Below are 25,853 nucleotides of genomic sequence, written 5' to 3'. Positions count from 1 at the left end.
TCTTTTAAGAGAAATTTAGAGTTTTACGAATACGCCCATATTGTTCTGATCCGCCTTCATTATTTACACCTTCACCAACTACTCACATTAGGTAGCCCAAATTCATCGTCCCGAAAACGTAAGGTAGAAAGTAAAAGTATGAGTTCCAAGAAAGTCGCAACAGCTGTTATTGATTTTTTAAATCAAGCAACCGCTACTAGTGCTGTTTCTGACGAGGAAAAAGAAAGTTTAGAAGTTGCTGGTACGAGACTATAGATTATGCGAAGTATCAATGACTAAACAGTGTAGCTCAATGTATCAAAGATTCTTTCAAAGTTGAGCCCAATGAAATTACTCCTGGTTCAGGAAAGCGATTAGTGGATGCATACGAAGCCTACGAACAGCAGCATCCTGTTGAGGCATCCTCTACTGCTTCAAATAATACAGATGAAGCCGAAAAGTTGAAAGCACAAGGAAACGAAGCAATCGCTAAGAAAGAGTACCAGTCTGCTGTTGATCTATATACTAAGGCTATTGAATTGGATCCTACTTCTCCTGTCTATTATTCAAACCGTGCTGCAGCTTATAGTCAATTAGGACAATACGAGTCTGCTGTTGAGGATGCATTGACTTCTTTGAGTATTGATCCCAAACATTCTCGTGCTTATGGTCGTCTTGGTCGTGCCAAGCTTTCTCTTGGAGATGCTGGTGCTGCGGCTGATGCTTATGAAAAGGGATTGGAGCTGGACCCCAGTAACGATGTTTTGAAGCGTGGTTTGGAAGCCGCTAAGTCTCAGATGAACTCCTCTTCTGATGTTGATGCTCAAGCCTCGACCACTGAACAGTCTCGTGATGGAGGTGCTGGTGGAACTGGAGGCATGCCTGATTTGGGTTCAATGTTCTCTGGTGGTATGCCTGATTTGGGCTCACTGATGAATAATCCTGGTATGTAATATATTTATGTCTGAAAGATAACTAACTCGTATCAGCTATCATGAATATGGCTCAAAACATGATGCAATCTGGCGCTTTAAATAACATGATGAACGATCCTAATATTGCTAACATGGCTCGCAATTTCGGAAGTGGTGGCGGTATGCCAGATTTGAGTGCTTTGGCTAGTAATCCCCAATTGCAAAACTTGGCCCGCGGCTTCATGAACAACCAAAATAACGGGAATTCCGAAAACAACTCTCAATAAGATACTCTATGACAATAAGGATACTTAATGTTTAGGTTTCTTGGATTAAGATATATTCATATGCTTGCTATTGAATGAGATCAAATTTTTAAAAAAAATTATTCACTGAAAACTAGTCTTATACACATTACTGAGGAAATCTTAAACCCAAAAAAATATTTGTAAATTTGTAACAAAAAGTTGTCTTTAATTGTCCTGTCTTTCATCGCCAGCATCGTGGTAATCCGACTCTTCTAATATGTCGCTAGCATCAGAACCTTCATCATTTTGTTCAGTAGCGTCCTCATCGGTTGCAACAAACAAATTCGCAATGAAAGAACGTAAATTAGACATAAACGTTCGATGTTGGGGAGAACTTGAATCGCCCAAATCTTCTTCCAATCTACGCATTAGTTCTTGATGAACTGGATGGTTAGGGTCCTGGTTAACTTCTTGGGCATTATGGTTAGCGTCAGTTTCGGGCTGATTCCTAAACAAGGTATTGCTAAGATAATTAGCTAGACGATGAGAAGTATCACGGCCAAATACTTGAGGTTCATCCGTATAACTATCTGGAGGCAAAGGATCGAAAGACACAATGGTACGCTGTAAAATCCTTTGCGGCAAGAACCTTTGTAATGTTCTTTCATTCAGCAAAATAAGATGTCTTGCTAAATTTTCCGTTATATCAGAGTATTGTCCCTGAATTGGTTTTAAGGTAAACTCTTCAACCTTCAAAACTGATTGTAGGAAAGTCAAAACATCATGAGATGACCAGTTGTCGCGAGAGCGCATTGCGTATAGTTCTGAGTTTAGTTCCTGTACAGGATCTTGAGGTTCGGGAATACTAAGTTGATCAAAAGTCAATCCTATTGATTCTAGCAATTTACCCAGCATAAAGGGAGCACGTTCGATTGCTGCAAGCATAGTCGAGCGGGTTTCTTCAATATCACCATACATCTTGTACATAGCTAATGCAGAAGAATAAAACATGTTAGGCATTTTAGTTATTTGATTAGTATTTTCAAGGTAATTAGCAAAATTAACTACCCAACCATATTCTCCACGTCGGATAGCGTAAGTATCTATACAAGAACCAATTGCATATGGATCAGAAGGATCTAATTGTAAAAGAACCTTGCAAAATTCGAAAACGGTTCGCCAACATCCACGACTTTGTAAGCTTTGCATGTACCGCCAAATACAAAGATACAGCCTTCTGTTTGTGGGGAAAATAAAAGGAAGACGAACAGTACCTGTAGCCAGATTAAATTTTGGATGCAATGCACTATCAAAAGCAAATAAAGCGCGTGCAATCAGGTCAACTGGCAATTCATGATCTCCTTGTTGGTCGATAATTTCGGCGACTTGTAATAAAGTGTCAATATGAAATGGGTGTGAACGCAAAAGCATAAATAAATTATTCGGATCGTAAATCTGAACATAAAACTCAAAAGTTTCTTGGACTTCTTGATAGGCACGACTCTGGGTAAATTCGAAAAAGCACACACCATCTGAGGATTGCTCGATTAACCGCATACTAAGACCAGATCTAGCTAGAACGGGCCATCCTTCTTGAGGCTGAACTAACACGTATCGCTTTCTCCTTACATTACTACGTCTAGCATTCACTGGTCTTTTTTCAACGATTCGTCCAAAAATTTTCCGGATCTCCAAGTCAGGATTTAGGAAAGTTATGTTGACACTTACTAACTTTGCTAGCTCACTATTTAGTTTTGTTTCACTAGGAACGTTATCTGTTGCTGGAGCTCCTTCTTCCTTGGTTTTTTTGGATTCGTCGCCATACTTAAGCTTCAGTTCAGCAACAGCTTCATCAATCTCCTTTAATTCATCATCAACCGTATCCTCTTTTGGTTTATCTACAATTTCCGTATCTTTGCCTGCAGCTTCAGGCTTGTTCTTCTTCTTTTGTTGTTTCTTTCTGTTCGGTTTTCTTTGGGAATCCGAAAGCTTATTCATATTCTTTTTATTTCCTTCATTATTTGAATGTATATCATCTTCCAATTCACTCGTGTCCGATTCTTCAAGAGTCTCAGTTTTGTTGCTAACCTGTGCATTCAATATGTCAAACGGATTCAAGACCTTCTTTTTTTGGTTTGAATGAGAAACATCCTCATCTGAATCAGTTTCAGATTCTGACGACTCTGAAGACTCAAAAATTAGCTCTTGCTGTCGTCTTTGTAATTTTCTTAATGCTCGTGTCGACATAGAGAAAGATTGGTTTTAGTCTGCTTCAGCCAAAACGATACAACAAAGTATCGGATTTAGGCACAATTTTCGATTAAATTGTCATTCTGTAAAATTTTGAGAATTTTAGAAGTTAAAATAGAATACATGTAAGTCAAAAATATTATGGATCGAAAATGTTACTATACCATACGTTCAACTAGAAGTCATCATGATAAACGAATTCATCGTGCTGTATACTGTATGATAGTCCATAACTAAAAAACAAAAAACCCCTTGAGAACATTATCTCAACTTTCTTAAAGAAAAGCAGTGATGGCTTCTCCAAGTCCGAGTTAGTGTGTACTAGGTCCATGAACACAGGGAGTTTCAATGTTGAAATCAATTAATGTACAAATGTCTGGTACGATCACCAGCAACTTAGTAGGGAAAATACATGAATAGTCAGATACTTCATTCCCTTGCATCAAAAAGATAATAAATCTTGAAGCGATAATTTCTTATATGACAAGGATTTAAACAGAGAAATATGAAACAAAGTCATAGCTTTATATTTTTACTTTACCATAGATCAGATTCCAATACGACTCCTCTTCAGATCCTTCTACTAATTCCGCAGAGATGAATGGACCGGTTTTATTGTGCTTTCGATGGGCACGAATATCATTATGGGAATCTTGCTTCCTTTTCTGATTAAAAAAGCAACTTACACACAAAATAGCCTGTTCAGGAGATTTCCATCTCACTATGGCCTCTGTTTCGTCCTTTCTATAGTCAATGTACATTGGTTCGCAGGTAGCTGTGGGGTTTTGACGGGAGAAAACATATCGGAGTAAGCTTTGAATGGTGCTTTTATTTGTCAATGGATGTAGGTTAATCAACCTCGTCAAAAGTCCTTTTGGGAATGATCTTTTAGATTCCGAATGTTTCGTTTGCGACTTTTTACAGTCATCCTCTAATGGTTCAAATTGACGTTCAGAGCTTTCGGGGTATTTGACTGAAGATGATGATGCTCGATCAGGATTTGTTCGGAACGACTGATTTGTAATTATAGGTTCAGTGAAGAAAGCACTTGAAGAAGATTTCATCGTATCAGCCTGATATTCCATATACATTTTCTCTCTTTTGGTCCATTCTTCCCTCGATAGAAGGTTCCAACCTTGAGGAATGACAAGAGATGTGAGAGTCTCCTGCGATATTGAATGAGCCAGTACCACAAAGGCATATCCTTCAGGAGTAGGGATAATATCAAGGTAGGGAAGAAATCCAGAAAAGCATTCTCGTAGTAGCCCAGCCAGCATAAATGGCTTGTTAGATAGAGTTGCTGGAAACGGTTCCACATATACTATTCGCTCGAATAAATCCAGGTTGGGATCAAGTTTATATTCATTCCTGATTATGGAATGCGATTCTTCATCGAAAGTAAATAGTTCATTTTTTAAATTTTTAACACATTGTTTTAAGTTTGCTTGAGTAGGGGACGGTTTTAACCCCTGCCAAAATTCTTGTTTGTTGATTAAATAGGTCAAATGAAATTTTTGTGTCTCTCTTTCCCTATAGAATAGTACTTCAATCATACATTCTACTGCTCGAATAAACTCTGGCTTTAAGTCGTTTATGTTCTTAAACGCGCTTCTTGCCAAACGAGTTGAAGAAGTCGAAGTAGACCCATTTATACTTTTATGTTCCTGATCCACGGGTGTCTTATTCGATAAACTAGGTCTTCTTGTTAGTCTATTGCGAACATTGACTTGTCTTGGTAGAAACATCAGACAATCGATAAAGGTAAGTATCTAGTCAATTTAAAACTTTAATATTCTCAAAAATCAAACAAATGTACAATATTCTTTATAATGACTTGATTTATCTAACTGGATTCAAACAAGTTCTGAAGTGGAAGACAAACAGCAAACCTTGCCTGCGCAAACACCACCAGAAATTTGGAATTGGTGTTTTTCTGAAGTGAATTTTTAAAGAAATGTCCAAAAGAAAAGATATCGATGAAGAAGTTTCTGCTGATCCTACGGTATGCGCGAAAAATCAGAAATACATATGAGCGTGCTTTAGCTAACAATTGCTTTAGGATTTGCTGCAGTTTATTAATCTAGGAGCCGGCAATGAAGTTGGAAGAAGCTGTCATATTCTTCAATACAAAGGGAAAACAGTGATGGTATGGATTTCAGGATTAAGTTTCCACATATTTCCGACTGTCTCTAACGTTTATAATAGCTGGATGCTGGTGTTCATCCTGCTTACAATGGTCTCGCTGCTTTACCGTTTTACGATGAATTTGATCTGAGTACTGTTGATGTTCTATTAATCAGCCAGTAAGTCGTATTAAGCTTTCCCAAGGCTTTAGTAAGCCGTGGAAGAACTTCCTGCAAGCGTCTCTAATCTAGTCATTTTTACTAATGGTTATAATAGCTTTCATTTAGATCATGTTGCATCTTTACCCTATGTGATGACGAAAACAAATTTTAGAGGCCGTGTATTCATGACTCATCCTACGAAAGCCGTTTGCAAATGGCTTTTATCAGACTATGTTAAAGTCAGGTACCTAATATTTTTGTTAAAAACAGTTAGTTCTAACATACAGTAATGTTGGCGTGGAGGATCAATTGTATGACGAGAAGGATCTGACGGCTGCGTTTGAGAGAATGGAAGCAGTTGATTATCATTCTACGATTGAAGTTGAAGGAGTTAAATTTACTCCATATCATGCAGGTCACGTTTTAGGTGCTTGTATGTTTTTTATTGAAATGGCAGGCGTCAAAGTAAGTTAGTAGGAAAGAAGCAAGATATATTAACTTAATAGATTTTGTATACTGGAGACTACTCTAGAGAGGAAGATCGACATTTGCATATAGCAGAAGTTCCCCCTACGAAGCCAGATATCTTAATTACGGAATCTACGTATGGTACTGCTTCTCATCAACCTCGTCTTGAAAAGGAAGCTCGTCTTCTAAATATTGTGCATTCTACGATCCGTAATGGTGGGCGTGTGTTAATGCCCGTCTTTGCCCTTGGAAGGGCTCAGGAATTACTCCTTATTTTGGACGAATATTGGAACAATCACTATGATTTACGTCCTGTACCCATATTGTATGCATCTTCCTTAGCTAGAAAGTGTATGGCCGTTTTTCAAACTTATGTAAACATGATGAACGATAATATCCGTAAGGCATTTGCTGAACGAAATCCCTTTATATTCAGATACATTAAAAATTTAAGGAATTTAGATAGATTCGATGACATCGGCCCTTCTGTTATTGTAGCTAGTCCTGGTATGCTTCAGAATGGTGTATCTCGAACTTTGTTAGAGCGTTGGGCTCCTGATCCTCGAAATACATTGTTATTGACTGGTTACTCTGTGGAGGGAACCATGGCAAAACAGATAACAAATGAGCCGGTTGAGATAACATCAATGTCAGGTCAAAAGATTCCAAGAAGAATGGCTGTTGAAGAGCTTTCATTTGCTGCTCATGTCGATTATCTTCAGAACAGTGAGTTCATTGATCAAGTGAAAGCAGACCATGTTGTACGTTGCAACTGAAATATTCTTAGATGTATATTTACTAACGAGTCTAGATACTGGTACATGGTGAGCAGACAAATATGGGTCGATTGAAAAGTGCACTGTTAAGCAAATTTCATAATCAAAAGCTTGATAGCAAGGTTTATACTCCTAGAAATTGTGTACCTTTATTTCTTTACTTCAAGGGAGAACGCCATGTTAGAGTAAGTTTAAGTCTTGAAAAACCGAGTTGGCTTTATTAATGGAAATTAACTAATATTTTTATAGGCTCTTGGAAAAATTGCAGTCCGCAAACCAACTGATGGGGATATTATGAGTGGAATATTGATACAAAAAGACGCTGTATACAAACTTATGTCTTCGGATGACCTTCGAGATTTCAGTGATCTTACGACTACCGTTTTAACCCAGAAGCAAGTAATCCCATTCTTCTCTAGTATGGAGCTGGCTAAGTACCACTTAAATCAAATGTTTGGACATGTTAAAGAAGAGCGGACGAAATCTGGGGAATTGTGCTATACTGTCATGGATGCTATTCATTTGAGCATGCCAACTGAGCACAAACTGACTTTAGAATGGACTGGAAACATCATGAATGATACCATCGCAGATTCAGTGATTACCGTTTTGTTAGGAATTGAAAGTAGTCCAGCTTCTGTAAAATGTACGTGTCTAAATATGTCCTCTATCTTTATTGTTAAATTACAAAAGCTAATTTTTTAGTGACAAATCACAAGTGCATTCATGGGCACATTGACGCAAAGAAATCGAAAGCAGAGGACCGCATAAATAAGTTAATGATGTTTTTAGAGAGTCAATTTGGCGAAAGCATTACAAAGTCGAAAAACGGAGTCTACATAAAAATTGATCAATATGAAGCTTCTATCGACTTTTCCACTATGAAAGTGGAATGCAATAATGAAATCCTTCGAACAAGGATTGTTCACGTTCTTTCTCGAGCCGTAAATACCATTCTTCCTTTTTCAGAACCACTGAAAGAAAGTCTTAATAATGTGGAAGAACAAAAAAGTAAAGATGACTCAAGTGAAGAAACTGAAGACAATAAAGTAACGCCTGTTCATGAAGAAAAAAAAGAATGAGCTCATCTAATCATTATATAGGATTTTGGATACTTTGAAAATTAATTTTATTGATGTTTTTTAAGTGAACAAATGAATACTTAGGTATAACACATCAGATATCAATTTGTAATCGTTTATAGAATATACAGAGACAGGAGAGCTCAATGCAAACATATAAATAATAATCTTTGCTTTTCTTCTCTTTTTTTTATTTTTATTTTTTTTAAGGAGCATTGCACAAGGGCGAAAGACCGTGTCAAATGGTTTCTGCTAAAAATAAAAAAATCCGAAAAATGTCTTAATGTTTTTTGAAAATGCAGAAAATAAGATCCTATAAATCAACTGAAAACTGTCTACTTAAATTGATTTATTAAGATCAAAATCTGCCATCATGTGCGAGAAAAATTTCGTATCCTCCAACAAACAGCAAAATGTCAAACAATAAAATTCCTAATTCGAGATTCGATCTTTCTACCTATTGGGGACGAGTTCGCGTACGTAATTATGTCTAAAAAAGAAAAAAAAATCAGCTGTGGTCCTTTATTTCCTGATTATTAACAGTTATAGCATGCAATGGACATTACTGATCCAAGGTAACTACTAAGAATATAGATTGAATGAGTTGAATAGTTTACTAAACGCTATTTGCATCTTAGAACTCTACTATCGACAAAATCAGATATTGATAATGCTGTCAAGACTTTACAAGAGTACGAAAAGGGAGACGGCGATTTAAATGAAAAGGTTTGGAATGCTAAAAAGGGTATGCTTATGTTACGTTAAATAAAGCATAATTTGATTTTAACGTGCTCACGAATATAGTTGTTGATTCCACCTTACATCCTGATACAAAAGAGCCTGTGTTTCTACCTTTCCGCATGTCCTGCTATGCTTTGGTATGTCTCTACTTTTTTTTCCACTATTAATAGTAATATTAGACCAACTTGTTTGTTACAGCTGGAATGCTTCAACCCAACCTAGGCACTGCTGGAACCATCTTCTGGCAGTGGACGAACCAGTCCGTTAACGTAGCATTCAATTCTGCGAATGCTAACAAGTCCACTCAATTAACATTACCACAAATGGCGAAATCCTACATGTACGCTGTCACTGCCAGTTGTGGTGTTGCTATCGGCCTTAACAAGGTTGTTCCTCGTATTAAATTTTTGTCTTCTTCATCGAAAGCGGTTTTGGGACGCTTGACCCCTTTTGCTGCTGTTGCTTTTGCTGGTGTTTTGAACGTGTTTTTGATGCGCGGTGAGGAATTGCGTCAGGTAAGTATTCTTCTCATAACGACTCTTCTTGCGAATGAATTTATGATTTTTTTTCTAACGATTATAGGGTATCGACGTTTTTGATAAGGATGGAAACTCTTTAGGTAAGAGTAATCGTGCTGCCTTATATGCGGTTGGAGAAACAGCTCTTTCTCGTATTATCAATGCCTCACCTATTATGGTCATTCCCCCTCTTATTTTGATGAGACTTCAGAAAACAAACTGGCTTCGCAAGAACCCTAAATTTACTATTCCTGTTAATTTAGGATTGGTTGGTATCACTTCCTTAATTGCGGTGCCTTTGGCTGTTGGTGTTTTTCCTGGTAGAGAGACTATTTCTCCCATGAAACTAGAATCCAAGTTTCACAACTTGAAGGATGAAAACGGTAACAGTTTAAAAAAGGTGGAATTCAATCGCGGACTGTAAATATCTAGGTTATGCGGAATAACTCTCCGACATTATACCCCTTGTTGATTATCAATTTTTTTTTTGGGTAGACAAACTTGCTTTGAACAACTATTCAGGGTAAGCTTAAATCGATCTTTTTGATTCTATTTAAAACGATAGCAAACAAATTTAGAAACTGAGATATTCAAATCCATTGACATACAGAAACCACAAAAGCAAATTTGTTTACAATATAGTGCAATCCAACAACTCTTTTTCTTGGTTTAACGCAAAGCAACGTATCGTTATGGTTATGCCAGTCATGGGCATGCGTGCACGTCGACCAAAGTTTCTATCTTTTACCAACCACCAAGTAAAGAGAAATTGGTAAAATGGCATCTGCTCAGGAGGATTTAATTGACTACGAAGAAGAGGAAGATTTGGTTCAGGACCAATCTGCTCAAGGAACTACTACTACAGCAGAAACTACTGAAAATGGTGAAAAATCCGATAAGAAAGGTTCCTACGTTGGTATCCACTCCACTGGTTTCCGTGACTTTTTGTTAAAGCCTGAACTTCTTCGTGCAATTACTGATAGCGGATTTGAGCATCCTTCGGAAGTGCAGCAGGTCTGCATTCCTCAATCCATTTTGGGAACTGACGTTCTTTGTCAGGCGAAGTCCGGTATGGGTAAAACCGCCGTTTTCGTGTTATCTACCCTTCAGCAAATTGAACCTGTTGACGGGGAGGTTTCTGTTTTAGTCTTGTGCCACACTCGTGAGCTTGCATTCCAAATCAAGAATGAATATGCTCGTTTCAGTAAATACTTGCCTGATGTTCGTACTTCTGTTTTCTATGGTGGTATAAACATCAAGCAAGATATGGAGGCTTTCAAAGACAAAGCTAAGGCTCCTCATATCGTCGTCGCTACTCCTGGTCGTTTAAATGCTCTTGTTCGTGAAAAGATTATGCGTGTGAACAACGTTAAGCATTTCGTTCTCGATGAATGTGACAAGCTCTTAGATAGTGTAGACATGCGTCGTGATATTCAAGAGGTTTTCCGTGCAACTCCTCCTCAAAAGCAAGTTATGATGTTTAGTGCCACCCTTTCTAGCGAAGTACGTCCTATCTGCAAGAAGTTTATGCAAAATCCTTTAGAAATTTACGTTGACGATGAGACTAAGCTTACTCTTCACGGTCTTCAACAACACTTTGTTAAACTTCAAGAAAAGGAGAAGAACAGAAAAATTAACGACTTGCTTGACTCTTTGGAGTTTAACCAGGTGGTTATCTTTGTAAAATCCGTTAGCCGTGCTAACGAGTTGGATCGTCTCTTACGAGAATGCAATTTCCCTTCTATTTGTATTCATGGTGGTCTTCCTCAGGAGGAACGTATTAAGCGTTACAAGGCTTTCAAGGACTTTGATAAGCGTCTTTGCGTAGCTACTGATGTTTTTGGTCGTGGTATCGACATTGAACGTGTCAACATTGTAATTAATTATGACATGCCCGATTCTCCTGATACTTATCTTCATCGTGTCGGCCGTGCTGGTCGTTTCGGTACCAAGGGTTTGGCCATTACCTTCGCTAGCTCCGATGAAGACTCTCAAATTTTGGACAAGATCCAGGAACGCTTTGAGGTTAATATCACTGAGCTCCCTGATGAAATTGATGTCAGCTCTTACATGAATGCTTAGTTTTATTCATAGAAACAAAAAAATTTTCTTATATTCCCTTATGCTTTTCAATACCTTCCTGTGCGATCTTCTTAGTGCGACATTGCGTTACAACTGTTTATATATTATTACCTTCTTGTACACTTATTCTGTTTTACCCTCGTTCTTTTCTGTCCTACTACTAGTGGTGACTTTATACTTTCTTTTTTGGTGACATTGAGGCCTCTGTTATTCATTCTTTTGTATTTCTAGCTAGTGAGAATGATGGGTTGAAAATTCTAGCTTATGCGTAGTAGCGTGCATACCTTTATCAGCTTTAAACATTTATGTATGATTTACAGATCCTGTACGTATGAGATACATTCATTAAAAGACATAAATCCATTGATATTAATGTCAGGTTCATATACTTCATGAATTTGTAATCAATCTCCAAATCATAACTAAAACCATAAAAAACAATTCACTCCGGTTATTAAATTATGAGTTAACATAATATACAATAATATTTTTGATGAATACAATTTGTATAAAAAGGTAACAAGCAACAAATAATTTCCTCGTCTAGATTCAAAAATTTATGCGTCTTCATCAGGGACTTCTTCAACAGTAACATTATGGCGAACAGAACTTTGAGAAACGGGACTTGTGGAAGTTGTATTATTCTTCTCATCACTAGGCTGATTGCTTGAGAGGGCGGCTTCTTTAACATTCGTTGCTGATTTAGTGGAAATATCATTGGGAATACCTTGAACATTATCTGTTGAAGTTGTACTGGTAGTGTTTTCAGGGTGAATTTTGTTAGGGTCTTGTGCCTCTGAAGTAGCAGTTTGCTCAGCTTTAGAACCAGCATTCTCTTTATCAATTGGAACAGCTGAGGTAGGTTCATATTCAGGAGGTCCCGATTCATCATCGCTGTTTACTATAGAATAGTGTCCGCTAGACAATAAAGTTTCCAAAGGATTTCTTGTTTGGGTTGAAGTTTCTTCAGGCTCAATAACTTCAGGATCAGGATTTAAAGCAGCACGAGTCATCTTCTCAAACGCAGAATTAGCAGGAGCTGCTTGAGAAGAATCATAATGTTTTCTAGCATTACCGCGTTTGTTTAAACGACGTTGAGCACCCAATAAGTATTCATTTAGTTCTGAAAGCTCGGTACGAGTCAAATCTTCGTCGGAAAGGCTCTGCTGTGAACGCTTTGGAGCTTTTTCATGTGATAAAGGAATTTCCGCTACACGAGGACCTTCATCTTTGATAGGCTGTTGAATTTGAATATAAATTTCCTCTGGCTTTCCGCTAGGAGTGTTTGATGCTCTAGTAATGGGTGAATCATTTTGCACAGGCTCAGGAAATGACCTTTGAGGATACTCGGTATTTTCTGGTGTTGTTGTGCTTGGGTCTTCTTCGGAAGAATAAAGACGTTCCACAACGGGATGATTAATGAAAAATTGATGGAAATCATTAGGAACTATTAATTGCGTATTGGAGGGATCTGACACCAAAATCCTTCGTAATAGCCTCCTGGCTTCTTTTTCGCGTCGGATATTTCTTTGAGTTTCGTCATCCTCAAATCTTCCTTGTACGATAGTACGTACAACTTGTTCAAAGGCTCTTCGTTCCCGTAATTGTTCTAGATAGTATTCCTGTAAACGGGCCTCCTGTTCTCGCTCGTGTAAATATTCACGGAACTTCCGGTGTTGAATTTGCTGTAGCACCTCCTGTCGTGCGTCTTCGATAGCTTGTTTCCGAAATGCTAGTTGTCGTTCTTGCTGGTTAATGACCTCTATTTGTTGATCGAGTTCTTTAAGAGCGAGTTGTAGACTGTGATCTTGTACGTGTTGGTATTCATTCCCGTGAGGGTCAATTAAGCGAAAAAAGGCTGCCATTTCTAGACCTGTCTTTTCGTAGCAATGAAAACAAAGGAATACAAAGTTTGTTTATAGCTTTTTGATATTGGCGGAAGTATAGTTTATGTTACTCAGTCATGGCTCCTTTATGTCACTAACTCTCATGTTACCAGAATGTACCGGAAACATCTACAACGTTTTACCAGAAAACTGATCTTCATCAAAAATTAAGTTTCGTTCGCTTAAGTTTACCTTAAATATTTGTTCTTGCATGCAAATATATATTTAATTCTACATCTAGGTATCAAGAAGGGTCTTTTTTTTTTTACAGTACTAATGAGAATCTGATATTACAGTATTAACAAAAGAAAGGAATGAAATAGGATAAATTATTAACACCATAATATTCTAATAAACAACAATTAAATAAAATCAAGCAAGATAAACATATTCATCACGTCCCTGTCGCTCTAGATATTCTTTTTCAATCAACATATCAATACATCTTTTAATATCCGAGACTTGAGGGGCAAATCTGCTTTTGATTTGATCAATTGTCTCCTTGACCAAAACGACATGCTTAAGCGTCCTTCTAGCTTTCATAATACGCACGATGGCAGATTGCAATAGCAACTTTCGATCTTCCTCAATAGTTTTCTGGGTTTCTACAACTTCCTGTTTTTGCTCCGATTTGATGGGCAAGTTGAGTTGAACACGAATCTTTTTCATCTTAAAGTTTTTGTTAATAGTATAGACACTCTCCGGCTCTCCAAGCTTCTTTCCTTCTTCAAGTAACAAAACCTTCGCGCGTAAGAAAATGTTTAGAATTCCAACTAATATGTCATGATTCAACCCGCTCAACTGTATTAATTCTTCATACTTATACGAATCACTTTTATTGTAAAGTAGCAGCACAGCCATTTGAAAGGTAGATACTTGAAACACATAAGTGGTGGTGGAATTGGGATTGATTCGTGCCTTGATTTCTCCTTTAGACAAATGGAAAAGCCAGCTTAATTTCCGACCACTATGGCAGGTATTATAATAACTTTCAAACCGTTCGTAAAGTGATTTTAATTCGGGTGGGATATGAAAACTAGAGGAACTAGCTGTTAACGGCCAGAACGACGTTCCCAAAACCATAGCATAGAAATCAATGGGCGACTTTTGCATTTCTGGAAGTTGACGAAAAGAATCGGTCAGCTCCTGAGACAAAGAAATATCTTGAAACATTCTCTGCAACTTGCTGGTGTACTCGAATCCACAGACTTCCTTCAATTTTGAAAGCATTCCGGATTCTGCATCCTGAGAGTTTGACATTCCATTGACCAACCGTTTAGCCAATAGCTTCGTATAGAAGTTCTGAAACACATCCTTATCCTCTACGTAGCGAAAAATTATGATAATGGAAGATAAGATATTTTCAATATCATCAACCTCGGCCGCCTTGCTGTTCTTTCGTAAGACAGAATCGGAATATTTTGCCAGTAATTCGGGAGAGCGCGACGAAGAAGGCTGACAGACTACATTACGATTGATAATTTCTCTGCACGATGTATCCAAAGATTTCGTGAAATCAGCATCGCCTTGAAAAGCGTCCTCAACCAGCCTTTTAGACGAAAGATATGTTGACAAAAGGCTCTCAAGGTAGTCTTTAGGATCTACTTCAGATACCTTGTCGCCTTCAGGCGCGATTCTAGCAACAGCAAGGAATCCGGATCGCTTTACGAAATCTTCAAAGGACTTTCTTAACGGTTGTAAGCCGTTTGGTGTTCTAGACATTAATCGATACATCCTAACAATATCGTCATGACAATTTTCATCAAGCATACGCGAAAAGTCATTATGCAAAACTTCGGAATGCTTAGTAATTAGTTCATCCTCGACAGCTTCCAACAGTGGTTTTAACGTGGACTCATGCAAATACAAATGTACAAGCTCTTCTTCCTCTGAAAGACGGCTCTCCGCTTTTCCAAGGTAATCGGTTATAGAATGCGTTGAGATATACTGAGAAGATTCAGTAGCATAGTATTCCCTAGAAGATGAAATGAACCTTGATTCAAAGAATGCTTTGTAAGAATTGAGGTTGGCCTTTGACATATCTGCTTTGTCAAAACTTAACGACGTTATAGAATCTACACAGACTTTCACGTCCTTCATATCGACAGGTTCGTGCGACCGTTTTCTGTTAAAGACGTATAATAAGCTTGTAAGTATATCATCGCAGATATACGCAAACACATGATGGTACCAAGATACTAAGCAAAGCGTGTAGATATCGTAAACCACAGTATCAGAAAACCGGTTTTTCAATTTTACCCAGTATCGGTTAAGGTATCCAAAAAGATGATGAAGGAACCTAGAGGACGTTGTAAAACGAGTCCAATACTTAGCGTAAGCCGCCAAACGATCTTCATGTGTTGCTTCGGAAAGTGACGTCTGTTATAAAAGTTAATAGAACTGTGGTGAAATAGAAAAAAAAAAAAAAAAAGGAAGTTTGTTGAAACTACAATCACCAGAAAACACTTACCAATCGTAAATTCGTCAAATATTCTTTGAGATATAACACCAAATTATTGTATAAAGCTTCACCTAAAACGTTTGCGGCTGTTTCTAGGTTAGTCCATAAATCACAAGGAGTTAAAATAAAAAAGATTGCCCGTTTATCACAGTAACCAAGCATACATACTCTGATCGCTGAAACTCTCTACTGACATTGTTTTTGAAGCATCGGCACAATAATTATGGATAGCCCTATTCCAAAGTTAGCCAAAGTCTTGAATTTCTCAGTCCCTTTTATGAAATGCATAACATACGTATAGAGCTCCATATAGCGAGTAATTGACATTCCTTCATCCAATCGATCCAAAATATGCAACGCGCCATCTTTAAGAAAATCCCACCTATTTTCGATTGTTAGTTTCAGTCACTCTTGTTAATCATATGACATACGTTCCGTTTAAAGAGTCATATTTTTCAACATGAGGAAGATCATTATTGTTTTTTCTCGGCACCGTCATGAACTCTATTATCACAATAGAACGATTAAAATTAGATTCTTCAAATCTACACTACAGCAAATAAGCAATAGTGGTTGGCGAAAAGCTAGTTTCGTCCGCAAGCTTGAGTTTGGTTTGGTGTATAAGAGAGGCCTAGGATCGTATAGTGAGGCTGAATGTGATGTGTAATCTAGTATACGGGAGTATAGCGATTTTTATATATGAAGATTCAATTTCCTAGCAATGTTTAGGATAAATCATAGAGAAAATACGAAATTATTCGGTCTGATAATACGAATTGAGTCCATGGATTGCCTTCGCATTCGAAGGACAGCAAATCAAGACTTCTTGTTGCTCGAATATAATATTATCATACTATCCGAAGTAGTTTTCATAATATAATCTTTAAAAATACAAAGGAAACGAACACAGCGCTGGTATCATAATTGAAAACATTGAAGAAATTCAAATGAAAATTCTATATTCTTATGTTTGAAACGAAGGTGGAGCTGTTGTATAGCTGATGCAAACAGAACTCGATGAAAACGCCCAAGATATAGACGAAATAAAATCGAAAATAACGGTGGATGAACAGTACCATTCAATCAATATAATAATACAAAGTCATTTCTTTATAACAGCGCTCTTACAGTTTGGAGCATTCATGGCTACAGGATTTTTGTTACCCAACTTGTTTCTAGGTCACAAGTAACAAAAGGCGCAAGACACCTAACGTCTATGGCTGTTCGCTTCGGCTCGATTCTGACTTCTCCCTCTACTACTACTACCACTACAGAAAAGGGTGATCTCTATTGAGACAGTATAAAAGAAAGGGGAACGGAGTTTGACTAGGAATCCTTTTGCATTTTACTTTTGAGAATTGAGCCCTTTTCATTGACAAAGAGTTTGCTACTTTTCCGTATAAGCAGTTAGTCTTTAGGAAAGTTCATTTGCGTATATTGAAACGTTTTTGATATTGATTTTACCGATTAAAAGGTTAAATTGAAAGAAAGACGCGACTTTCGATTGATATAGGCGGTTCTATCTTTTGGAAATTTCTATTCACGACATTTATATTTCCGCGATATACAATAAACTTTGTATCTAATATTTATTTATAACCATTTACCTTATTCTTTGCTTGATTTGCCGAATTCAGAGTTCGCGCAAACGATAAAAATACCTTTACAATCACTGTTTAGTGTTGTGTCACTCGTTATATTGATTTCATTTTCCTCATCTTTTTCTACATTCTTTGGTAGTATTGAGGCCTTCTGTATTAAGCCTCATTTTGTTCTTTTTGTTGCTATCTGTCGATTTTTGACGCTTTTCCTATTCTTTTTCGATTTTATACCATTGCAAGTGGAAATCGTGAAAGAACAATTTTGATGCTTAATTAGAGTACTGGAAGAGCTATCTTTTTTCTTTCCTCCTCTTACAAGTTTTGCGGCTTTCACAAAGTTCGTGTTAAAAATTTCCCCCAAGTTCAAGTTTCTACTAGAATTTGGTTCTTTTTCTAAGTCATTATATATCCTAAAACTTCTTCTTCTATAAGAAACTATAATGTACGACGACACACCCAGAGGCAATCAGCCTCCTGCGAATGTTAATGATCTTGGTTCAATGTATAATTCGCGAGATACCAGTGCTTCTTCGTTTACAAACTTAAACGATTCTTCTGCCCGTCTCCTGCATAATACTTCTAATCCTAATTTCAGCAGTGGTGCACTAGCTGCCGGAGTAGGTGGTAGAAGAGCTAGTGGCTATTCTCGCCCGAGTCCCCAAGCATACAATAGGTATCCTAATGGCGATGCAAGTGGCTCTGACATGTATTCAACGTCTCCTCCTCAAAATAGCAGTCTTGTAGATGATATTGAAAACATTAACCGCTTGGAAGCAGTTGCCTTCGCCGGTCCTACAGCCGGTGATCATGATTTTGCATTAAGCAAAGAAGACAAAGAAATTGATGACTTTTTGCACTATCCTTTACCAACAAAGGATGCTAAGAAGTTAAGCTATTTCGTGGGTGGGGAAGGTTTTATGCAATTGCTTTTTCTTATCTTCCTTATTTCAGGTACCGGTATGCTTTTCATTGGCTTGCCAATTCTTACCTATACCGGACATAATGCTCTTGCAAGTACATCTGATAATGGTATTACCAACCATAAATTTAGAAGCTTAAGTCTTCTTCGCCACCGTTCCCTTGTGGATCCTGATACTCCTCAAGATGCTTACAAGAAAGACACTAAAAGCTCTGGTACTTTGGACTTGGTTTTTTCCGATGAATTCAATACTCCTGGTCGCACATTTTACGAAGGTGATGATCAGTTTTGGGAAGCTAGTGACTTGCATTATGCCGCTACTAGTGATTATGAATATTACGATGCTGACGTACCGACGACAGCAAATGGTACCCTTAGACTTCGAATGGATGCATTCTTCTCTCACAATCTTAATCTCAGGAGTGGTATGATCACAAGTTGGAACAAGATGTGCTTTAAAGGCGGAAGAATAGAGGTTTCCGCTTCTCTTGGTGGCAAACCAGGAACTCCAGGTTTATGGCCTGGTATTTGGACAATAGGTAATTTAGTTCGTCCTGGTTATTTGGCTACTTCTGACGGAGTTTGGCCTTATGCTTATAATAGTTGCGATGCTGGAATCACTCCTAATCAATCGGATCCCACTGGTTTATCGTTCCTTGGTGGACAACGTCTACCTAATTGTGCATGCGAAGGCCAAGAAGATAAACACCCGAGTATTGGAACAGGTCGAGGCGCCCCTGAAATCGATTGTTTGGAAGGAACTTTTGGCAGTGGAATCCCTTATAATGGATCTATTAATATGGAAAGTATGCCCGTCGCTTCTCAATCTCTTCAAACTGCACCTTATGATGTGTATTACTATCCCAATTATGATTATGTGGTTGTTTATAACCAAAGTGTTTCATCCGTAAACGGCTGGACTGGAGGTGTATACCAGCAAGCTTTGTCTGTTGCCACACAATTGAATAATACTTGGTTGAGCAATAATGCGTATCAAACATACGGATTTGATTATGAACCTGGCTATGGACCAGAGTCTTATATTTCTTGGTTCGTTGGTGATGCATATACTTGGACTATGTATCAACCTGCTATTAGTCGTAATGGAAATGTGGGACCACGTGGTGTAAGTGAAGAACCTTTGATTATAGTTTTGAATATGGGTATTTCTCCCACATGGGTTTACTTCTACTGGAACCAATTAACTTTCCCACAAACCCAGTACATCGACTATGTACGTATTTACCAGAATACTTCAGATTCTTCAAAACATGAGATTGGGTGCGATCCTGAAGGATATCCAACTACAGAGTATATTGAACGGCATCCTAATGCCTATCGAAACTATAACGCTACTAGCTGGGAGATGGCTGGATATAAACGACCCAAGAACAAACTTATGGATGGTTGTTAAGCTTTCAAATACTTATGATTTTCTTGAATTGGGTTTCTAATTGATTTTACCTCTCTTCACTCTTTTTTCTTTTCAATTGGCATTGGTATTCATTTTACTCAGTTCCTCTCTTTTTCTTTCTTTTTATACATTTTCTTTTATTTGATGCATATTATGAAGCTTATGTAATTTTATTACATCCTAAAATTTAAAAGTGTTTTGTTCTTTCTAGTGTGTTTAATTTTAGTTCAATGTAAATGCCAAGAATATAAAAAATCCTAAACTATTAATTAACACGTAGACAATTCCCATTCATAAAGTAGATAAAAGTAAAAAAGGAATAGATGCTCTTCACAATCTATTTCAATAAAATTATGTACAAAATGATTCGTACTTTTACATTGCAAGCACTCCACATCATTTAAATGTTCATACCCGAAGAGGACTGCATAGGAAGGATCGTTGGGGTGGCAGTAGAAGACTGAAAGGGTGAGGCATTACTAGAGGAATCCTTTGAATGTAAGCGTTGCTCAATTTTCTTCTTGGCCGCAATGCATTCTCTTTTCATAAACAGTTTTTCTTTATAAGTTTCTTGAGCAAATGAATCCAATTCCTGAGACTTAACTCGTACATGTTGATCTAAATAGTCAAAATGGGTAAGTTTGGAATCAATTAACTTCAGTTGCGTATCGATGGCTTCTTTCATAGTCGATGACATCCGTTTTTCCTCATCAGAAAAGTAAACTTCAGGAATATCATAGCAGGCACTGTCTATATCCATGCCTTCAGTTTTAATACTTGAGAGAGTCTGATCTTTAGTTTCTTTGTTTAAATCATTGCCCTCTTCAATTGGCTGTGAAAATTTTAAGGAAGAAGGAGTTACCATTTTTGCTAATAATGTCACGACAGACAAAATGGGATTTTTATCTTGTAAGGACCGTACCCCAGGATATGAAGCAGAGGAGGATTGAAAAAGCTCCTTATCTGTTGAAGGAAGATTCAGAAACTTTAATATACACTGCTCTATGGATTTGGTGCCAACGTGACTAGAAATTTTGGACCAGTCATCTGGAAACATATCGAGGCCTTCAAATAAAAGAAGCATTTCCTGTGAACTCCAATGTGCATCGTCCTTTTTCGAAGAAGATTCGATTTTCTTATAATTCTGAGGTGTCGTCGGCGGAGGAAATCTTTCTTGGTCATAGCAAGTTGAACAAAGCGAATAGGAGAGATCGGAATCACTAGTATAGTAAGTGCCGCCAAGGATGCCACCACAAGAATAACAATGAGTGGGAGATGTTTCTTCTTTTTTTTCAACATTTTGACTTTCTATTGCAGCCGGAGACGGTCGTGGAGCATTGCCCTTCAGGGCCTCCTCGACCTCAGAGTCATAGATATTTTTGCGGAGTATAGAAGGTTGTAAATTATATGGTTGGGTACGAGGAATTGAAGGAGGAGGAGGAGGGGCAAGCGGCGCTAGCCCTCTTGGGGTATCAGCCAAAACTTGAAAATGGCTTGTGGAGGGAGGGCCAATCTTCGAAGGTCGTGTAGAAGGATCCACATTATAATTTATAAGTCCCCACTGTTCCAAGAATCGATGAACACGCAAAACAGCGCAAACATCACCAGCTAAATTACGTCTGCAGGCAGTGAATGTCAGGTAGACTTTTGGATTTAGTCGAAAAGCGCATATCATAAAGTCGCGATATTCTTTGTAAACTTGCGGAATTTTAGAGGAATTTTTATTGTCAAAAAACTCGGGGTTACCGTTCCTCTCAATTTCATGTATATTATTGAAATCAAACCACTGGGCCCATTCAGGGACTTCTACGGGTGGTAATTGACTCAATAAAAACTCTTTAGCTTCATCCTTCGGTTCATTGTCCGCCAATTCTATTTTTTCTTCATCAATATCCATAGGGACATTAGAATCTGTAGAGGGTTGTACTGGCTCAGTCATTTTGTTTCACGTTTGTCTTAAAAGTGTTCAGAAAAAATGTTCAAACACCTGTAACTACCGCCAAATGCACGTCTTTAAATCCTCAAATATTAAGAATGTTTAAAATTTAGAAAAAAGAGACAATAATATTGCATGAAAGAGCGCTGTGTAGTGTTTGCCAAGAATTGATGGAATATACGAGGTTGAAAGACCGAAAGGGTGTACAGTGGTACCAGCTTCATTACAGTAATTTCTATGATCGATGAAAATTGGAAACAGAAAAGTTCAACTCTTTCCTAACATGCTGAATGGAAATTTTGTTTACGAGATAATACAGCTTGTAGACATACAGCCAATGTTGTTCATAATATCACAAAAGCATTCATAAATGGAAGCAGGACAGAAGCGAGAGACATGAAGGCTCTCCTAATGATTTAAATGTTACTTTGAATAAAATAAAATGATATATTTCTTGCAGGAGAAGAAACACTAAACAAAAAGCATCAAAGACCTAGCCGGCAACCATGAATGAATTTACTTGCTCAGATTAAAAGAGTATTAGTGTCGAGATATAATAAAGAAAACGATTGAAGCTCATGAAAAGTAACACAATTACGGAGAAGGATTGAGAGTGCTAGTCAATGTGCTAACAAAAACCGGATTCAATTGGGAGCCAGCAAGCATTCTTCAAAATCTAACTTCTCGTGAAATCTAGCACATGATAGTTTTTACTCAAGCACTTCTTCTATAGTAGGGTTTCTGGGACTAACTTTTGAAGAAGTATTTTTGGAACGAGGTTCGGCAGCAGTAGTTGTAGCAGTAGAGGGCTCTTTTTCCATAGAGCTAACGGAAGTGGAAGATTTTTTAGGACTCTTCTTTCCTTTCTTGGACTTCGTATCTGGTTTAGCGTTATGCCAAGCCCAGACTGGTTGAAAACTATCACAAAAACCGACGTCTGCGAGTAGATTAGGGAACAACCAGAGACCCGGGCTTGCAACAATGGCAGTGATACAATAAAGTATAAAGCGAAAAACTACCAAAGCAAAAAACAAAACAATAACACCCAAACCGGCCATACTAAGATACCAAGCTCCCCTACGCATAGACATAGGCCACAAAGGGAATAGAACAAGTGCTAAAACAAGTAAAGCAAACAAAACTGCCAAAGCGATAACTCGCTTTTGTAAAGGCTCATACAACCAGACGTAATGCATGTCGTCCTGGAAATCCTGTGTTCGATTCACTTGCAGTTCGACAATCTCCTGCCTTTTTTGTTTCGGTGGAAGCTTGTCGACCCGAACCATCATAGAGTTCATAATCAAGAGTTTTAACACATCAATGGCGTCTTCGCGCGTTGAAATAGGGGGAAATCCTTTTACCTTTTTTGGAGGATACGCATCTGAGGTTAAAAATCGCATAACTCTTTTGATTCTGAAATAGTAAACACGTTTTCCATTGAGAATCGCAGGTTTCGTTTTCAACTCTGGGCGAGATTTCAGATAATTTGTGAATTGCATGGCAAATGCACGCGTTTCTTGATCATTCTGGGCAGGTATTGTAGGAGTACTCATGCTAAATCTCCTTTCTATGAGGTTTCTTTTGGTTTTTGAAGAACTGGTAGATGTTGTGGATACATTCGTATCCACATATATAGGTAACAAAGTTCGTTCTTCTAGTGTAAATAGAACATGTTAGACTCTACGCTAATCCAAAAGAAATACTGATTCGAATAGTAAAATAAAAAGACTAATATATTATTTTCTACGAAAAGAAACCCTCCTTGAGACGGAGAAGTTTTCAATATATGAGCAGTATATCGTCATATTAAAATATTTTCTAGTCTTTAGTATGATATACATTCAAAATTAGATGGTCCGTATTTCCAACATTTGAGCTAGAGTTTGTATGATCGAGTACATGAGTTCAGAAAAAAAGAGCATTATGGGTTAAATGGCATGAAATCGTTCGGATCAAATTAGACATGTTTGGCTCTGAAACATGACGAGGACGGGAACAGTCGTTAACAAAAAGAAGGTTGTATCATTTCTAATAAGTTAATTCATAGAAGATTTTGAAATTCATAAGTCAAATATCAGCCAAAGCAGCCTTAACAAAGTAAAAACAAATGGGAAGGAAAATGACATTACAAACCATTCAGTTCTTGGATACTTCTTTCAAGTCGCTGGATTTCTTCTTGTAAGGGTTTTAGGCTTTGCACTAAAGTATCCACTTCGGAAAACTTTCGTTTTAATTTGGCTTCTCGTATCATATTTTCAACCAGGAACACCTGTTCCTCGATCACAATCTTCATTTGCGTATATTCATTTTGCTTTTTTTCTGCTTCTTCTTTCCTTGCTGATGCGTCCTGTTCCATTTGCGAAGACCAAGTTTGTCCAACTTGGAGTCGAGGAATTGCTTGTAAATGAAGAGCTGTTTCTTGCAGAAAGCTCTTTGCTTCAGCACATATAGAGTGTTTTATTTGTTCTTCTGCTTCCGTATTTACTGGATAAGACGAAATTTTTTTAACCGTAGATTCATACTTCAAACACAAGTCTGAAAATCTTTGACGAACGTCTTTTGTTTTTTGTAGCAACTCTTGGGTAACTATTGTTCCACTCAATAGGTCTGCAAGGTTTTCTTTGTATAATGTTATGTAGTTTTGAAGCGCATGGCGAAACACTTGTAAGTGGTTAATGTGTAAAATATAACCCGGAATATGGTCCTTGTCTTTCTGAAAGGCGAGAGTTTTGAAATAATTTTGGTTGCAAGAATTGCAAATTAAAAGATTCTGGAATTGGTTCGAATGGAGAATTTCAAGGACACAAAACCGACAAACAACTCTTCCGCATAATCGACAATGTCGCCGACGGCGAGTTAAAGTAAAAACATTCCCACATTCAGGACATGTTTCCACTTCTGAATCTTCTTGCCAATTCACAATTTCCTGTTCCAATTTCTTTGCTTTATTCTTAAGTAAAGCATCAAAAACGGATACCTTTTCAGAGGACCATAAAGACTCAAGTCGCTTCATGCGCTTATCTAAACGAAGAAACTCGATTCTTCTCTTGTCAGCAATTGACTTACGAAAAGCTTCAAAGGTGTGATAGCGGGAACGAGTTTGGCCATGCACATCATTGTAGCCTGGCCGGTTTTCGTAACATTGTCTGCATATGCGGGACCAAAATCCAAATTCCGGATCGTAGTCTGCTGAAACTGAGAGCTTCGCTTGGTATAAAGTATGAAAGTTGCAGAATACATAACCACACTTGCGACAATGAATACGACCATTCATGAAATTAAGAATTTTGTCGCAAGTGGGATCATGGCATTTCATATCGACAACTTCTGCTTGCCAGTGTTCTCTCGTAACAACAGAATCGGTAAGCTTTGTAGCTTCGATACCGATTGCACCAGTCCGATCTCCATTTTGTTCGTAAGGTTCCAGTTTTAGTAATCGTTGGGCCGCTTTTGCGTGCAAGGTGGTCGCTCCATTGATTGTTCTCGAGAACCAGGAGTTGACGAAGTCTTGATGCTTTGGCTGTGTTTCTTCTTCCGTGGAAATATGAGTTATGTCTATGTGATCATTTAAAGACTGTAAATTGGGCAATTCTATTCCGCAAATTGGGCATTCAACAGATTTTTGGATACTGGTATATTCGCTGAAACTCTCGCTGCGATTCGTACTTCTTGAATTGGCCGATGGAACTCGAGCGCCAATTCGTCTTCTGCCATTTTGCATTCTAGCTTCTTTTGCGAGTTCTCTCTGAGTATTATCAATTATCAATAAGGATAAGAATATTCTTCTCTTCCTTTCAACTTCCTTTTTCTTTTCCTCCTGTCAATCATAAAAAAGAGCGCTTCAATCAGTCCGTTCTTCTATATTATACGTTATTGAAACCTGGTGAACTGTTCATATATGAATCAAAATACAGTTTCAATAGGAAAAATATCTAATTATAAAAATTAGGACAATAAAATTAAAAAAGGAAACTTCGAGATATCTTGAAAGTATATGTACAACATGAGTTGTTAAGAAGCCTTGTTCATTGCTTTCTTGTATTCTTGATGCAAGCCGTCAGCAATAAAGAAATACAAGCGAATAATAATGTAAGTAAGAAAAACAAAATTGAATAAATAATAGAAGTAAGTGATAAAACTGGGTCTCCTTTAAAAGAACAGTGCTCTTCATGCTGCATGTGAACGAATTCAACGTAGAGTTCTTGACCAAAAGAAAAGAGCAGAAGAATACAATCAACAAAGGTAATCTTTATACATTTTAAAGAATCATTCTTCCTTTAAAAGCATTTTGAT

The 25,853-nt window shown here is 37.6% G+C and overlaps 12 protein-coding genes across 12 annotated transcripts; 5 read left to right on the top strand and 7 right to left on the bottom strand.

The window, feature by feature from the left end:
- Window positions 1-24: 24 nt before the first annotated feature.
- Window positions 25-1,262, top strand: SPOG_02111 (SGT2 family TPR repeat protein). Its single transcript, XM_013167216.1, has 3 exons — window positions 25-241; window positions 289-924; window positions 969-1,262. The coding sequence occupies exons 1-3, from the start codon at window positions 139-141 to the stop codon at window positions 1,178-1,180; spliced, it is 951 nt and encodes a 316-aa protein (XP_013022670.1). The 5' UTR covers window positions 25-138; the 3' UTR covers window positions 1,181-1,262.
- Window positions 1,242-3,407, bottom strand: SPOG_02110 (DUF654 family protein). Its single transcript, XM_013167215.1, has one exon. The coding sequence runs from the start codon at window positions 3,386-3,388 to the stop codon at window positions 1,367-1,369; it is 2,022 nt and encodes a 673-aa protein (XP_013022669.1). The 5' UTR covers window positions 3,389-3,407; the 3' UTR covers window positions 1,242-1,366.
- A 508-nt stretch (window positions 3,408-3,915) lies between these two features.
- SPOG_02109 (F-box protein Pof8) lies at window positions 3,916-5,136 on the bottom strand (the record flags this gene model as incomplete). The annotated part of the gene is made up of 1 exon (XM_013167214.1): window positions 3,916-5,136. One exon carries the CDS (start codon window positions 5,134-5,136, stop codon window positions 3,916-3,918), a length of 1,221 nt encoding a protein of 406 aa, XP_013022668.1.
- SPOG_02108 (mRNA cleavage and polyadenylation specificity factor complex subunit Ysh1) lies at window positions 5,116-8,156 on the top strand. Its single transcript, XM_013167213.1, has 10 exons — window positions 5,116-5,152; window positions 5,254-5,393; window positions 5,451-5,537; window positions 5,597-5,694; window positions 5,792-5,920; window positions 5,964-6,141; window positions 6,183-6,905; window positions 6,956-7,105; window positions 7,170-7,566; window positions 7,626-8,156. Exons 2-10 carry the CDS (start codon window positions 5,346-5,348, stop codon window positions 8,000-8,002), a joined length of 2,187 nt encoding a protein of 728 aa, XP_013022667.1. The 5' UTR covers window positions 5,116-5,152; window positions 5,254-5,345; the 3' UTR covers window positions 8,003-8,156.
- A 259-nt stretch (window positions 8,157-8,415) lies between these two features.
- On the top strand, window positions 8,416-9,501 carry SPOG_02107 (MTC tricarboxylate transporter; the record flags this gene model as incomplete). The annotated part of the gene is made up of 7 exons (XM_013167212.1): window positions 8,416-8,478; window positions 8,552-8,577; window positions 8,641-8,747; window positions 8,807-8,880; window positions 8,923-9,258; window positions 9,326-9,439; window positions 9,466-9,501. 7 exons carry the CDS (start codon window positions 8,416-8,418, stop codon window positions 9,499-9,501), a joined length of 756 nt encoding a protein of 251 aa, XP_013022666.1.
- A 444-nt stretch (window positions 9,502-9,945) lies between these two features.
- Window positions 9,946-11,635, top strand: SPOG_02106 (ATP-dependent RNA helicase Uap56). The gene has a single exon (XM_013167211.1). It carries the CDS (start codon window positions 10,039-10,041, stop codon window positions 11,341-11,343), a length of 1,305 nt encoding a protein of 434 aa, XP_013022665.1. The 5' UTR covers window positions 9,946-10,038; the 3' UTR covers window positions 11,344-11,635.
- Window positions 11,636-11,900: 265 nt separating this feature from the next.
- SPOG_02105 (uncharacterized protein) lies at window positions 11,901-13,208 on the bottom strand (the record flags this gene model as incomplete). Its single annotated transcript, XM_013167210.1, has 2 exons — window positions 11,901-12,070; window positions 12,098-13,208. The coding sequence occupies 2 exons, from the start codon at window positions 13,206-13,208 to the stop codon at window positions 11,901-11,903; spliced, it is 1,281 nt and encodes a 426-aa protein (XP_013022664.1).
- A 332-nt stretch (window positions 13,209-13,540) lies between these two features.
- SPOG_02104 (Cullin 1) lies at window positions 13,541-16,288 on the bottom strand. The gene is made up of 5 exons (XM_013167209.1): window positions 16,122-16,288; window positions 15,986-16,072; window positions 15,859-15,923; window positions 15,700-15,776; window positions 13,541-15,608 (listed from the first exon to the last, which is right to left on the bottom strand). Exons 1-5 carry the CDS (start codon window positions 16,187-16,189, stop codon window positions 13,602-13,604), a joined length of 2,304 nt encoding a protein of 767 aa, XP_013022663.1. The 5' UTR covers window positions 16,190-16,288; the 3' UTR covers window positions 13,541-13,601.
- Window positions 16,289-16,865: 577 nt separating this feature from the next.
- SPOG_02103 (glucosidase) lies at window positions 16,866-19,892 on the top strand. The gene has a single exon (XM_013167208.1). The coding sequence runs from the start codon at window positions 17,732-17,734 to the stop codon at window positions 19,622-19,624; it is 1,893 nt and encodes a 630-aa protein (XP_013022662.1). The 5' UTR covers window positions 16,866-17,731; the 3' UTR covers window positions 19,625-19,892.
- A 1-nt stretch (window position 19,893) lies between these two features.
- On the bottom strand, window positions 19,894-21,563 carry SPOG_02102 (SWI/SNF and RSC complex subunit Ssr1; the record flags this gene model as incomplete). Its single annotated transcript, XM_013167207.1, has 2 exons — window positions 19,894-19,961; window positions 20,039-21,563. 2 exons carry the CDS (start codon window positions 21,561-21,563, stop codon window positions 19,894-19,896), a joined length of 1,593 nt encoding a protein of 530 aa, XP_013022661.1.
- Window positions 21,564-22,204: 641 nt separating this feature from the next.
- SPOG_02101 (ER protein translocation subcomplex subunit Sec62) lies at window positions 22,205-23,113 on the bottom strand (the record flags this gene model as incomplete). Its single annotated transcript, XM_013167206.1, has 2 exons — window positions 22,205-22,253; window positions 22,275-23,113. The coding sequence occupies 2 exons, from the start codon at window positions 23,111-23,113 to the stop codon at window positions 22,205-22,207; spliced, it is 888 nt and encodes a 295-aa protein (XP_013022660.1).
- Window positions 23,114-23,298: 185 nt separating this feature from the next.
- Window positions 23,299-25,727, bottom strand: SPOG_02100 (prevacuole/endosomal FYVE tethering component Pep7). Its single transcript, XM_013167205.1, has one exon. The coding sequence runs from the start codon at window positions 25,279-25,281 to the stop codon at window positions 23,686-23,688; it is 1,596 nt and encodes a 531-aa protein (XP_013022659.1). The 5' UTR covers window positions 25,282-25,727; the 3' UTR covers window positions 23,299-23,685.
- Window positions 25,728-25,853: the final 126 nt, after the last annotated feature.

Source organism: Schizosaccharomyces cryophilus (assembly GCF_000004155.1).
Source record: "Schizosaccharomyces cryophilus OY26 unplaced genomic scaffold supercont4.2, whole genome shotgun sequence".
Lineage (NCBI taxonomy): Eukaryota > Fungi > Ascomycota > Schizosaccharomycetes > Schizosaccharomycetales > Schizosaccharomycetaceae > Schizosaccharomyces > Schizosaccharomyces cryophilus.
This window is presented reverse-complemented; position numbering and strand designations above follow the sequence as displayed.

What these genes read in the sequence shown, in the direction of transcription:
- SPOG_02111 (XM_013167216.1), top strand. Translation starts at nt 139, where the DNA reads ATGAGTTCCAAGAAAGTCGCAACAGCTGTTATTGATTTTTTAAATCAA. An exon ending in AGAAAGTTTAGAAGTTGCTG is followed by an intron (nt 242 to 288) that starts GTACGAGACTAT and finishes TAAACAGTGTAG; the next exon opens with CTCAATGTATCAAAGATTCT. An exon ending in CTCACTGATGAATAATCCTG is followed by an intron (nt 925 to 968) that starts GTATGTAATATA and finishes AACTCGTATCAG; the next exon opens with CTATCATGAATATGGCTCAA.
- SPOG_02110 (XM_013167215.1), bottom strand. Translation starts at nt 3,388, where the DNA reads ATGTCGACACGAGCATTAAGAAAATTACAAAGACGACAGCAAGAGCTA.
- SPOG_02108 (XM_013167213.1), top strand. Translation starts at nt 5,346, where the DNA reads ATGTCCAAAAGAAAAGATATCGATGAAGAAGTTTCTGCTGATCCTACG. An exon ending in TCAGACTATGTTAAAGTCAG is followed by an intron (nt 5,921 to 5,963) that starts GTACCTAATATT and finishes TCTAACATACAG; the next exon opens with TAATGTTGGCGTGGAGGATC. An exon ending in AGGGAGAACGCCATGTTAGA is followed by an intron (nt 7,106 to 7,169) that starts GTAAGTTTAAGT and finishes ATATTTTTATAG; the next exon opens with GCTCTTGGAAAAATTGCAGT.
- SPOG_02106 (XM_013167211.1), top strand. Translation starts at nt 10,039, where the DNA reads ATGGCATCTGCTCAGGAGGATTTAATTGACTACGAAGAAGAGGAAGAT.
- SPOG_02104 (XM_013167209.1), bottom strand. Translation starts at nt 16,189, where the DNA reads ATGACGGTGCCGAGAAAAAACAATAATGATCTTCCTCATGTTGAAAAA. An exon ending in TATGACTCTTTAAACGGAAC is followed by an intron (nt 16,073 to 16,121) that starts GTATGTCATATG and finishes AATCGAAAATAG; the next exon opens with GTGGGATTTTCTTAAAGATG. An exon ending in ATTTGACGAATTTACGATTG is followed by an intron (nt 15,609 to 15,699) that starts GTAAGTGTTTTC and finishes CTTTTATAACAG; the next exon opens with ACGTCACTTTCCGAAGCAAC.
- SPOG_02103 (XM_013167208.1), top strand. Translation starts at nt 17,732, where the DNA reads ATGTACGACGACACACCCAGAGGCAATCAGCCTCCTGCGAATGTTAAT.
- SPOG_02100 (XM_013167205.1), bottom strand. Translation starts at nt 25,281, where the DNA reads ATGCAAAATGGCAGAAGACGAATTGGCGCTCGAGTTCCATCGGCCAAT.